The sequence below is a fragment of the Schistosoma haematobium genome, chromosome 4, assembly GCF_000699445.3.
Source record: "Schistosoma haematobium chromosome 4, whole genome shotgun sequence".
In the NCBI taxonomy this organism is placed as follows: domain Eukaryota; kingdom Metazoa; phylum Platyhelminthes; class Trematoda; order Strigeidida; family Schistosomatidae; genus Schistosoma; species Schistosoma haematobium.
Window position 1 is genome coordinate 29162397 of NC_067199.1, and position 13846 is coordinate 29176242.

Genomic DNA, 13846 nt, shown 5'->3' on the forward strand with positions numbered 1-13846 from the left:
ATTTGGTAATGCAGTTTATAGTGTTCTTGATAACTTACTGTTGAAGATGTTGCTTTAAGGGTCGGAGATTCAATTTTACTCATACATCATCTAGAAAGTTTAACAATTGAGATTAGAAGTATCAGTTTTTGGGTGGGTATTGTCGAATTTTCTGGAAATGCATGATTGTCCAATAGAAATTTAAGTAATGGACACGTTCCACAAGTTCTAACTTTTTATTTAAAGTAGAAAAAATTGATATTCAGCTACATACAAAGGTTAACGATCAAGTCTTAGATAGCCACAATTTCATTCTCTCTGCTTTATTAACTTAGAACATAGTTTATAGATTACTTTTATACTATTCTCTACTTTGATTTAGTTATTTACGTATAATTTAATTGTATGAACTAATTATAATATGAAATTATTTAATTATACAGAATAAATAATCATTTTTCTTCTAAAACAATATATTTTTTTGATTTTCAAATCTTTTAATGATATTTTATAACCTGTACTAAATGGTTACTTCCCTTATGTATTGTTTCCCGTTTGATTCTTTCTTTCATAGAATAATTAAGTATTTTATTAAGTTAATATAATTAACAGTAACTCTTTTAACTTTATGTTAATCAATAACTTGATAATAAATGGCAAACTTATACATCTTTTATTTCTTTATTTTTTGCCTTAATTATTTTATTATCTCACCTTAAACAACCAAGTGCATTCAAGGTCAGTGTTAGTGATCATTTATAAAATAGAAATTTATCACATTTATCTAGTTAGGGGCGGCCAAACCAAAACGTGGCATCAGTGCTTGAAGTCACTAACTTCTAGTCTGAGCCATGTTGGTAGATGCAGACTACTTGATTGGGGTCCGCGTGACTATGGTAACCAATGGTTGGAGACTCTTGGTGACATGGCTCAGAGTCGATCACAATGGCGTAGGTGTATACACTCATTGTCTTCCCTTAAACTAAGAGATTAAAATCGCTTCATATCTTTCTTTCTACGAACTAATTCTTTCTTCTTGTACTATATCCTTATATGCAATCTTTCTTTTATATATTACCACAACTGAATTAACTACTTTTGTGAATCCGGTGTTCATCTTGTTGTGTTAATGAGGTATGGCAACTTGGACTGATGCATATATGTGCCTGGTCCTACGCTGTAGCTGATTGACTTATCACATTTATTCGTGCTTAAGAAATCATTGAACTTTAAACTATTGGTGTATTAAAAAAACATTTTTTTGTAGTGAGTAATCTTATCAATGCATTTTATGTATCACTATTTTATATCAGTGTCTCATTCATTTAACATCTAGTTATTCTGAACGTTGAAAATTTCATTAATCTTGAGTTTTATTTGCTTACTTTATCAATTGATGCATTAATTAAATGATTATAATATCCACTTGATAGTCATGAATTGAGCTAACAAGGAATTAATGTATGAAACACAGATTAAAATTTTAATCGTACAAAGTGAATTTTATTCTATTTTTTATTTGGACAACCAAGTAGTATTTTTCTTAAAGCTTTGTGCACAAGAGTATAGCCTGTTTACTGAGTTGTTGTATCAATCATTTTATATTCTTGGTTTATTGAATCTGAATTGCTGTTATCTTTCATAAGTTTCATTATTTCACATAAACTTTTAATACGTCATTACACATCTCTTAAGACGTTTAATAATTTAAATATTTGTATTTATCTTTCAAAGATAACTATTTACTTTTATTGTTGTTATTATTCTTATTGCTTTCCTGTTTGTACTGAAGATGTCAGATAATTTTTTGTTCGTTCTCTAACTAACATTTTCGTGAAAATAAAGGATTCCTTGTTGTTGTTTTTAAAATTTCTAATGATAACTGTATGTTTGTGATAGGTACTATAACACTGTTGAAGTATCTATTGTGTTATATTCTGTCTTATTAATTATTCCTTTGTGATTATTTATTTTAATGTCTCATTCACTTATTAAATTGTTTGCATTTATTTTTTAGCTTGCTCTCGGTAATGTCATATCTGCTTTGGGTGACAAAACAAAACGAGGCTGTCATGTGCCTTATCGTGACTCTAAATTAACCCGTTTGCTTCAAGATTCTTTAGGTGGAAATTCTCGCACAATTATGATCGCCTGTATTAGCCCATCTGATTGTGATTTTTTAGAAACTTTGAATACCCTTAAATATGCGAATCGCGCACGTAATATACGTAATCGTGTCACTATGAACCAGGATAAAACAAGTAAGCAGTTGGCGACATTACGCGCTCAATTGGCTGCTTTGGAGGAAGAATTAAACGAATACAGACAAGTAAGTTTAGTTGTTTGAATTATGGGTGCTCCTTCATATTTTTGTGCATGTGCCTATGCTTTCAGTGAAATCCTAAGATATCCATGTATGCATCGCGTTAATAAGATAATTAAATTACTTTATCCTAAAATAAAGAAATTGTCTGGTCGATTTTACCTTTCACTTATACCATCTCATAGTCATCCATTTGAAGTTAGTCAAAATATTGTTCCCACCAATTGCTTCACATCATTAGTAAATGATTTATTATATTTGAAGATTTTCGTAATATCTTTATTCACTGTATAGTTATCCCTTTTTGGCAGGTTCCTTTCAGACAGACAATCTCTATCAGGTATATCTTTGCCTTCTACTAGACTGTTATTATGAAATTAATTATGAACCAGCATCGTAGATGTTTACCTGAGGTTTTAGTCCTCGTCATAAGGATTTTCACTTTGCCTATCACATTATAAATATCAAGACGAAATCAATTCAGAATATCAAATTCATTAATAATTTCAGTTTTGGAAGTTGAATGTGCTTGTAAAAATGATATTTCACTTAGGAATAGATATCACTATATAGTTGTGGGAATTGTTGAGTTTTATTAAATTGTGAACCGATCAATGTTAGACTACCATTAAAGACGTGAAAGCACTGGATGGTCTCAGAACCTTGAATCTCGCGCACCAACGCTTAACTCTATACCACTTAACCAGGATCCAACTGTGCTAATGCCTAACTTCAATCAATCCACGATAAGATAATATTGAGTGTTGTTTACGAAGATGAGAGGACGAAAAGCGAATGTCTGGCGCTTTAACCGGATTCCAAACCAATCGTGCACATGGGCTCCAGTATCCTGCGGGAACAAATGGCGTATGAACCAATTGTTGGTCACCGGCTTCCATTGGACTGCATCTCCTTACGATGCTCCACTGTCTTGTGGATCAGACCTTCAGGTCGAAGGCTCGAGGAGTGGCCCCCTAAGAAAACCACTGCTTCGGTCTGGGCACCCGGGCAGTATCACAGCCCTCACACATATCGAATGAGATTTGTGTGGCTTATGTGTATTTAATGCCTCCTTGTACCAATATCTATGTGTTAAAATAAAAAAATAAAATACTATGGAGTAAACAACCTATCAATTTACTCACTTAACTACGAAATATGCCTGGTTGTGTGAAATAACTTGCATTCCTTATCGTGTTTATTATTCGTATCCATGAGTAACTTTGTTTATATTTTTTAAGCATTTTATTTGAATTATGTTTTTAGTAATTCTTTCCGAGGCAATATACTTCCGAAGTAGTTCAGTTTTTATTTCAAACTGGTTAGCCTCACCATTGGTCGTTTCTTCTTTCTATTTTCACAATTAAACTTACTTTTCTACATATTTTTGGTGTTTATCTGACCTAGTTTTTGATCATTCTAGACGCCGAATTCTCTGTTGTTTCTCTTTTAAGGGCAGACGACTTGCAGTAACAAATAATTCGGGAAATTCAAGTGATTTATCACGTGAGATCAACATGCTACAGTCTGAAAATGACAAACTTCGTCTTCGCGTTAAAGCATTGGCTGTTACTGTGGATGCTTTAAAAGCAAGTTCGACTGTTGTATTATTTTCAAAACAAATAATTCATGTAATTACTGGGTGCATTGTACTTAGAGATCTCATTCATATAGCTTACAGCCCCTGAGTCATCCATTTTGATTCCATCCCTTCTAACTCAATATTAGTCGTAAAGCATTAACGACCCACATATGAATTTTGATCTGGTGTCTAGAAAAATGTACCCAACCATTAACCCATAAGACAGCATTAGAATCCTTACTATGATATCTCTAAGGTGTAGTGATGAGCACTGTCTTTCCAGATTCTACGCAGATTTTTACAACTTCGGTCTTATGGAAATTTTTCTTAAGGGTGCAGTCATTATTAATTTAAAATGCTAAACAAATTTGAACCGGTTTTAAATCGAGTATTGAAATGTTTCATATCCTGACATCCTATCCCTTTTAGATACACTAATCAATGATAGATTATAACTTCCTGTTTATAGTATTTTCTGGATATTTTTCTTCGGGTCTTTTCACATATACTCGTCACTGACTAGTTTAATAAGCTGTATGAGTAATGTTTGATCATAAAATCTTTCTCCTAGCTAACAGATTCCTTTCTTCATAATTTTAACGAGATTCTTTCCATCCCTAAAATTAATATTAAAGTTTGTTTTATATTCTATTGGTACTTCAAAGTTACTGTTTCTCTGTAGTCATTGGATTTGGCTTTTGAATTTTATCATATGTTAATATCAAGTATTTATGTTGAATATTTCCATGTATCCCTAGCAGTCTCTAGTTTCTAATCATTTCTTCATTTATCAATCAGTCTTTTATTAAAAGTGATGTATGTTACAAGTCCCGAATTCCATTATTTCCATGCAAGCTATTTTATGATGACAATTTCCTGTACTTTAAAGTCAATTATAAGATATTGAACACGTCTAAAACAATACGTTCAGGTGGTCTACATACGCAACACATTCTTTCGTTCTCATCATTATTATATATTGGATGAACCATTAAATCATATTGTTTTCAACATTTTGTGTTATCAATCGTACAGATTGTGAAGAGCAATTGCTTTAAAACTTTTTAGTTATTTTGACATCAACATAGTTCTGTAACCAAATTTATGATACAAAATATTTTGGATTGCAGGGAACTTCTACAGTTTTTATCACACATTGTGAAATAGCGAAACATAATTATCTTTTAAGTCGGCATAAAAAATATGTAAGAGATTTTCCGTGTTCAATTTTCGTCATGTTATCTCTTGAAAAGTTTTAACGCTTACAGAACAACCGTTCAAATGCTACACAATCGAAAATGCCTTAAAGAAATCTACCACTCATCTACTGAAAATCGTTGAAACGGAATGAAATTTCTAGTCGCAGCTGAGTAAATTCAAGACTAAAATTGATGTAAGACAATGTGTAGGCCACATAAAAATATAATGTCAAAGATTAAAAACCCGGAAACACTGGGCGACCGTTTCATCATAGTATGGGACTCACACACCGGGATAGTTTTAGACTAAGTTTTATTGTTGGCATATCTTAGTGCAAAACGCCTAACCTCTAGAGCATTAAAACGGCATCCAACCGTGCTAATGCCTAACTTCAATCAGTTCATGATATTGTGCCTCGTCCATCATCTATGGTGGATAACTGTCTAACTTTTATTTTCTCTAGGTGCGAAATGCACAACTACTTGCCGATCAAGAGACATGTTCTTGGGCAACATTGAAATTTCGGTTGTCTGGAGCAGCACATACTAATGAATCTAATGAACAAACAAGCAAGGTAGAATCTGATAGGTCATCATCACTTGGTCTCATTTCTGCTGATGCAGAAGATTTTCGTCATCTTGTTGAAAAGTATACCGTGGAAGTGGAAGAACTACGGTATGTTTCCGTAGGTTTTTTCTATTTGTTGGGATTTTGATTGTTAGTCCAAAACGTTTTATTATGGCTTTGTAATTTCAGATAAGTAAGTGTATTCAGACGACTTGGATAGCTTTTCATTCGCCCTAAGGTTCAAAGTCGATCCTGCTAAAAGGTCTTGTCGTTTCCTTATGCCTTTTCAAATGTGGCACCTGAAAGTCTCACTTTTTCACAAACATTTTATCTACATTATGTTATCAAAAAGTGGGGCACAAAACATCTGTATAGTTTTAGATTAAGTTTTATTGTTGCCATATCGTAGTCCTAAAGATTTATATCTGACGCTTTGTCGTCTGTCTACCGAAATCTTCAGTTTATCAGCTAAGGTTTTCTGTTTACCTTCAAATAACTTGTTTGTTATTCCCATTCCATTTTCAAATATTTCTGTCTTGGAATCGTGTTCATTTATACTCTCTACCCTTTAAGGCCTACCCACTAATGTTCCACAAGATATTTTGGACACTTTTGTTTCATGAAATTGACCTAAATTTGTGTAAGGTTAGTAGTTATTCGGACTATAATTTTGCACGGTTCATTCCAACGTATAGATTTCTTTTAATGATTAATAATCTGTTTGTAATTTCCCGGTGATTAGAAAAAGGGATTTCTGGTGTTTCGCGACTTTTTGTAAGTTGCTTCTCAAGAAAATAAATAAATATTCGTAGATGATGCAAGTGGCACCAGACTGCGAATAGTCGGAAATTCAATTTCCTACTCTTTGGGATTTTACATATATGTTATTATTTTATTATTATCAGCAATTCAGCAAATGCTCATTTTGCTTATAGAGATTTCTTGCATTGTAAGTATTTTCAGTTCATAGTAGTCCCTATTAATTTAACTAATTTATCTTCTGAAAAGCATTAGTTAGTAAAACCAAATAATTTTTATAAAGTTTCCTGTTATTTTCTTATTGTTTTAACTATTTGTATTAGTTTGTTTGAACCTTGACATATTTTGTATTGCTTCTTAGCACTAAATTGGCGGAAGCTGAGGCACTAGTCGAATTCAGTCAACGACCGTACACTCATGCTTCACCAGCTCAAATTAGTCGTTTATCAGAACGTCGATTTGGCTCAAAAATCGATTCAGTTTTTACACCGAATCGTGTTGCCTTCACAAGCAATGAATTCCCAGACCTTGATTCTAGCATGTTAGCTGCTGCCGAAGCGGGATTATCTGCAGTAAATACTTATTTCAGTAATGAAGTACAAGCGGATGATAACACTATTGAATCTAGTTATTCTCACAGGCAGCGCAAACGGCGACGCAGAAAGAGGCAGATAATCAATACACAGAGTGAAGAACGTAAACCTCTTAAGTCGAAACGTAAGTACTTCTGTTATTTTTTACTAGTGTAACTTTAGTTAACCTATTCAATTTTACTTTGGAATAAACGTGATTCAAGGCATCCGACTTCCAAACACTATATTTTAGTGCTTGTCCAGTTCGAGCGGCTGCGTCATATTGTTCTCCACCTTACAATTAATTTGAATCTTAACATAATTCACTATGTCTAGACAAGAAATCAAACTTCACCATTTATTAACAATAAGTATACTATTCGTGATATCCCCATGAGCATAAAATTGTATTTCTTACATTTCGTGACGTAATTTAAGCCAATTCTTCAGAGTAAATAAAAGTGGCCTACATTAAGTCATGGAACGTAAGGTATGCAATTTTAAACTCTTCGGGATATCATAAATAATATTCTTATTATTAAATTATTGCCCAATGCTGTCCTATAGATTGTTACACAGTTATTGTTGTATGTTTTTTCTACATACAACTGCCTCACTTATAATATTAAAACCGTTTGGCTATATTACGTTCTCTTGCTATTTAAGACTAAAGTTTTGTTTTTGGTTGAGATCATGAATTAATTGATGTTAGACCACCGTTGGATGCCGGCTCAGTGGTCTAATGGTTAAGTGCTCAGGCGCGAAGCCAGTAGGTCCTGGGTTCGAATCCCGCGGGGTGCGGGATCGTGGGTGCGCATTGCTGAGAAGCCCCATACTAGGACGAAACGGTCGTCCAGTGCTTCCAGGTTTCCAACGGTGGTCTAACATCAATTAATTCATGATCTCAACCAAAAGCTTAACAATCTCCACAACCCCCCATACTGATAACCAAAGTTTTGCATAAGTCTGCTAATTACCTATGGAAATACGATGTCTAGTTGCTCATCTAATAACTTATATTTACTTAATGTAATATTTTTTATTATATTTGTAGTTAATAATGTTGATGTGCATTCTGATGTGGAACACTCCGAGAGTGTTGATTCTCAGAAAAGAAGACTGCATAAATTTTTAAACAATGACTTAGATGGAGGCGTAACTGGCGATGATGATGAAGATCGTGAGAATAAAATGACTGGAACATTGATTGGTGTATCTGTTGAGGTAGGTATTATACTTGCAATTAAATAGCACATAGTAATCAAGGTTCTCTGTCAATACTGAAGACTATTATTCATATATATAAATTATGTAAAAATTAAACGTTTGAAATATTTTCTTGGCATATTATGAATATTATCAGAATTCATAATTACAGAGTTTCACTGATTTTCCGTGTCGTAAGAATTTATTTGTAACCACGTTCTTTTTAAAACATTCTTCAATCTCGTAATGCTTATTTCGGTATGATTTTTTATCCAATAAACATATCATATCATCAAAATATTAATTCATATTATTCTGGGTCATGTAGGTAGATATGGTTTTCTTAAATGAGCCTTTACTGTAGTTATGGTCTACTATCAAAGATCGTAAATCATATGGCTTAAAATAACTTCCAGTAACCTAATTGTACTCATTCTTCATTTTTCTATAACTCTTCAGCTTAATGTCATACAACAGTTCTTATAGTTCTTATTATTATATTTGATTTTTTGCTTTTGAACCATCTTGTAGAATTTTTGGTAGAATATATCTTGGCAGTTTAATTCCTCAATTAATTTTCCTCTTCTGTATTTTTTTAATATTTACTACTTGGTATTTGCATAGGAAATTGTTGTCTTAACGATAAAACTAGGATACTTACTGTTATATTATTTTAATTTCCATCAGCATACTGTTATGTTAAACTTTGATGTTACGTAATCATCAATCGTAATAATGATACATTATGTATTGTAGTTGGTCTACTCATCACACAACAATCAACCTATCACTCTAACACCAGCGTTTTGTTTCGCATTACCTCCTGGGTGCTGTACGTAAGTAGTGACATTCTGTTATGATTCAAGAATAGTTAAGCCAAAGACGGATTTTCTTGATATTGATATTTTAAAAGATCACTATTCGTCTACATTTAGGTCGTATCAAATGAATTCTTTGCCAGAGCTCAAGATCTCATTATTTTGTTTAGTTTGTTCACTTTTCATTCAATTAATTTCAAAAGCTACCTTTAAGTTTTCTTTGTAAAATTTTTTTTCTATATTTCCAGATTGAAAGCGGTAATATGGGCGACGAAACTCTTTTAGGCAACGTAAGTATATCCAGTAATGATTCAGGGGATAAACAACGTGATAAAATGGATGATGCTACAGAATTCACGGATTCGTGTTCAGACACTGATATAGATGGTAAATTATTTCAAGTAAATTTCATATATATATAGTAATGTTACTATTATACTTCGTATGGTTTCGGTTGTCAATTGTTAATCCAGTTTAATTTAAATAAGTTATATAATCATTCTGAACTCATTTGTTTAATAAATTAAATACTGTTTTCTGTAATTAATTTTCTGGTAATTCAGTTATCGCTTTGTTATTATGGTAATTTAACATGATAAAATGTCTGTCTATACGTCAGTATGTGAATCCTTTTCACATGGACGTGTTAGACGATTTTACTCTAAAGATACTAGATGATGGGTTCTAACATCGATAGTTAAAAAGATAAGGTTATTATATGACATCATAATATACAAAAATGGTTTTTATATGCCATCATTATTCATTTGTTTTTTATGTCATAGATACGAACGATGAAAATGATATTTTAACAAGTATGGATACCCAGACAGGTAATAAACTTCCATCTGGATTAAAGGAAGCTCGATTACACCAGAGTTTAGCTCACGTATCATCAGAAATCGATTCTAAGCAAAGACTAATTGCAGAGTTACAATCTAAAGCTGCCGAACTTGATCATTTGAAAAATCATTACGAACGACAAATGACAAGTCTCCAGTGGCGTATTAAAGAAACAGAGCATGAAAGAGATTCGGTAATGGCTAATTTAAGTCAAATCGAACATACTGGTGAAGAACGTTTAAAGCGCACTCGAGAAGAGTTCGAAAAAAAGCTATCTGCATTACAAGTAAGTTCATATTTGAAGTGCATTTATAACAGCTTTATGTATAATTTTATTGTTCATAGTTAGCTGCGAAATAAAGTACAATATAGTTAATGTTCTAATCAAACGCATTATTTCGGCTTTTTCTTAATATCTAGGAGGAAGTTTCACAACTCCATCTAGCTCGTCAGGAACAAATCCGACTAGAACGACAACAATCTAAGAAAAATGACGAATTACGCCAATTAAGGCAAGAACTGGAACAACTACGTCGGTACAAAATTGAGTTAACCAAGCGTTTAAGGGAGGAAACACAACGTACTCGTCATTTAGAGGCCTTGTCAGCTAAACGCGTTATGGAACTGAAAAAAGCTAAATCACAAGCCGATAATCAAATTAGATCATTGGAAGCAGCACATTCAGCTAAAGATCGTGCATTGCAACAGAAACAAGCTGAGGTAATAATTTACAATAATCTTCTTATAATGTCAAGTTTTTAGAAATTTTCTGGGAATATGTATTTAGCTTAAATCACTTCCACATTTTCTCTTGATGAACGATTTGAATTATTAAAGATTGCTTTTACTCTATGAAATGTCATCGCTCAATCATTCATCCATTTAAAACTGTGGACTGATTTATCGTGAAATCTATCATAGAACTCATGTATTAGGATATTTGTACTTCATGTGTCCTCTGCAGATTATATTTAGATGATGTTGTGTTGAACCTCAGGTGTAAAACAAATGATCAAAAAGCATATTGATTCAATTTGTTACAGAAAAATCCTGTTGCATCAATCTTTAGATATGTCTGTTAGTCTGATATGTGTTTGTAATCTCACATTCGGACTTTTGTCGACAGATATAATAAACTATATAACAACTTATAAAGAATGATTACTAAACTTACTTTAACGTTTGAAATATTCTAATTAACATATTTTCTGTGGAATATGATTCACCGACTAATCAATACCACCTGCTAGCCAACACAAGTGTTCTATAGATTTTCCACTTCAAATCAAGAGTATTTGGTGTATATACCTCTGTTATTTTCTAAAAGATGAATGCATGTACTCCTAAGACTGGATTCCTAGTCATTTACTTCTATCTAAAGCTGGTTTCTCAAAGGTTTGTGTCTTACTGTAGTGATCGAGAACTCAAATGGGAACAACCGATTGTATTTAAATACAAAATTACAGAGTCTCTTTGTAAAATATGGGAACCATACACTGAATACTTCATTTGCAAATTTCCGTTGTTTGTACTTCACACTCTGTGTGATTCTTCCACTTCACAATTCCTTTTTATTTTCCCTTCTATTCTCTTCAACTTGATCTTCTTAGCCTTCTGCTGCCAGGTTTTCCACTTCCAGTTGGTGTTACATACTACTTATGTCGACAGACATAAGTAACACACACCACATTATGCTAATCAACTTTAAGCAAATATATCACGAAGTGTTCATACTCTTATTAGTGGTCGTGAAGTTCTATCATATAGTGACTCAGCCTAAAAAACTGTGCAATTTTATTTGGTCCGGGTACTTTAATCTTGAACAGTCTATTTCCATTTGTATATTCATTGTTTATTGTTAAATGGAATAAAAATTGGTTCACTATATTCTTTTGGCCATTCAGTTTAATTTCCATAAAATTGATGTTTTTATCTTACAGGCAAAAAAATCCAGGCGATGTTTTATCGTTTTTATCCCGTTCAAAATTAATTATTTTGTATTGATCTTCTTTCAAACCATGCTTTTTCATTCTCCAGACTATTCCTGTTTCATTCCAATCCTTTCTTTTTACTAATAATAGGATCAATATTTCGACTAACTAGATCACAACAGTTTGATATGTAACGCAAATGTATATGAATTTAGGTTGCCACATCTCATCGATCTAGTAAGGGGAAATTAACAAAAAAGTGGTTGATAATAATGTAACAAATAGGAATGGGGAAACAAAAGGTAAATACAAGTGAAACATTCAGTGAAAAGTAATAAATGAATACAAGTGTGTTGCTGTGATGAATTTTGGGGCATATCACCCTAAGTCTTAAACCATGGATTATCTCGCATATGGCTCGGAAGATTTCCTATTAAATTCTTTTTACGTTCCATAAGTCTTAAGTGTTGATGTGCTTTCAGAAACAACATGCGTCCTTTATTTATCTTTTGTGACGATTGGTAATGGTGATATCATCTATTCGTGTATATTGTATAGTTAATTTCATAAGTCGCCAGGTTAGACAGCGTCTCTCTATATACCTAAACTTGGTACGTGTTAAAAAATAAAGAATAATCATAGTTGTAGCAAATAGTTATCGTTATTTGTTTGGTGTGTTGAAGTTCCTAAAGCACCATTCAAATGTTTGTCTATCTCATCTATACCGCGACTGCCTTTAAACGTTTGTCTTTTTACAGAGGATTTTGCAGCTTTCAGTAGAAAAATTTCTCCTTTTTCCTCTTAGTTCTCGTTTTTAGGAGAAACTATGAACAAATAGTGTTGTGTTTCCTAATCCTTACAAACATACACACGGAGCCACTGGAACAGAGCACAGTCGGCCGAGACCCATTTTAGGGGTGGATTTTCCCCCTTCGAATACGCACCTAAAAATCTTAAAAAACTAGATGTGGACTACCAGGTTGGGGTCGTAATTACTGGTTGGTACCGATGGGCAATATGACTCAGTCGATTACAGTTTTATAGATATATTCACGCTTTGCCTTTGTTTAAAATTTGAGTTTTAATATTATGTTTTTGTATTCTTGTTTTGTAAATCCATTCTTTCCACTCCAATCATTTTATCTACGCCTAGTTTATTCTGCTATTACTGATACTGTTACTACTTCTACCACTCAGAGTTTTGATAATTTCATCCGGCTTTGATGCTATGGTGTGACGAATTAAACCGAATTGCAGCATATATTTGCCAAGTTCTAGGTTGCTTACACCTGAGTGATTGATGACTTATAGTCTGGTAATACAACTAGTTTGATACAGTGGTTGAACTGATTTTTTGCAATAGCCAAGGATAGTTATCATATCCAAACAGTTGCCATAGTCGAACATGTTTATCTGTTTAAATAAAATGTGGAAAAATTTGTTGAGTAAATTAATATTCTTGTTACTTAGTTTTCTTCCCAGTTGGTAATCTTCGATTTAGATTCCTCATAACCATAAATTTGTTTATTTAAACTCTTTAGTTGGATCTCCTCAAACGTAAGAATATTGAACAACAGAGACAATTGTCCTCCTCATTTACTAATCGCATGGCTCAAAGTGTAATAGGAATAACTGGATCAGGTTGGAGTTCACTACGCAAACCAGTTCGTCGAACTTCATTGACTGGTTCAACATTTAATCGAAGTCGTTTATTTGGATCTGCAAAAGCTAAATGGGCTGTAGTATCGCAAGAATTGGACGCTGATGTTGAACGTCTTCAAAAGTCAGCACGTTTAGAACATGATCTTCAAACGTGGATTCGTGAACGTGAATGCTTAGGACGAAGGTTAAAACGTTTACAACTTCGTAGAGCTCGCAATGAAGAAAATGCAAACAATGATTCTGAGGAAGTCGAGAATCCAAGTAAACTAGCTGAATTTGATGAACAAGTAAGCCTTATAAATTTTTATTTTATTGTTTTATCATATTTCATTTATTTGTCTTCGTCTCTACTGAACGAGGTTGTTTACTTATAAATGTGAATGCATGTAAATTTTCTAATTTCT

The 13846-nt window shown here is 32.9% G+C and overlaps 1 protein-coding gene across 1 annotated transcript in view; it reads left to right on the plus strand.

Annotated features, from left to right (window-relative positions):
- The window catches only part of KIF21B (Kinesin-like protein kif21b), a 47560-nt gene that overhangs the window by 13856 nt on the left and 19858 nt on the right, over positions 1-13846 (plus strand). Inside the window, exons 7-15 of the mRNA XM_051219355.1 lie at positions 1997-2308; positions 3757-3891; positions 5548-5759; positions 6772-7127; positions 8037-8206; positions 9255-9393; positions 9792-10135; positions 10270-10569; positions 13322-13729. Of these exons, the coding sequence (XP_051066716.1) occupies positions 1997-2308; positions 3757-3891; positions 5548-5759; positions 6772-7127; positions 8037-8206; positions 9255-9393; positions 9792-10135; positions 10270-10569; positions 13322-13729 (2376 nt within the window). The remainder of the gene's footprint in view (positions 1-1996; positions 2309-3756; positions 3892-5547; positions 5760-6771; positions 7128-8036; positions 8207-9254; positions 9394-9791; positions 10136-10269; positions 10570-13321; positions 13730-13846) is intronic.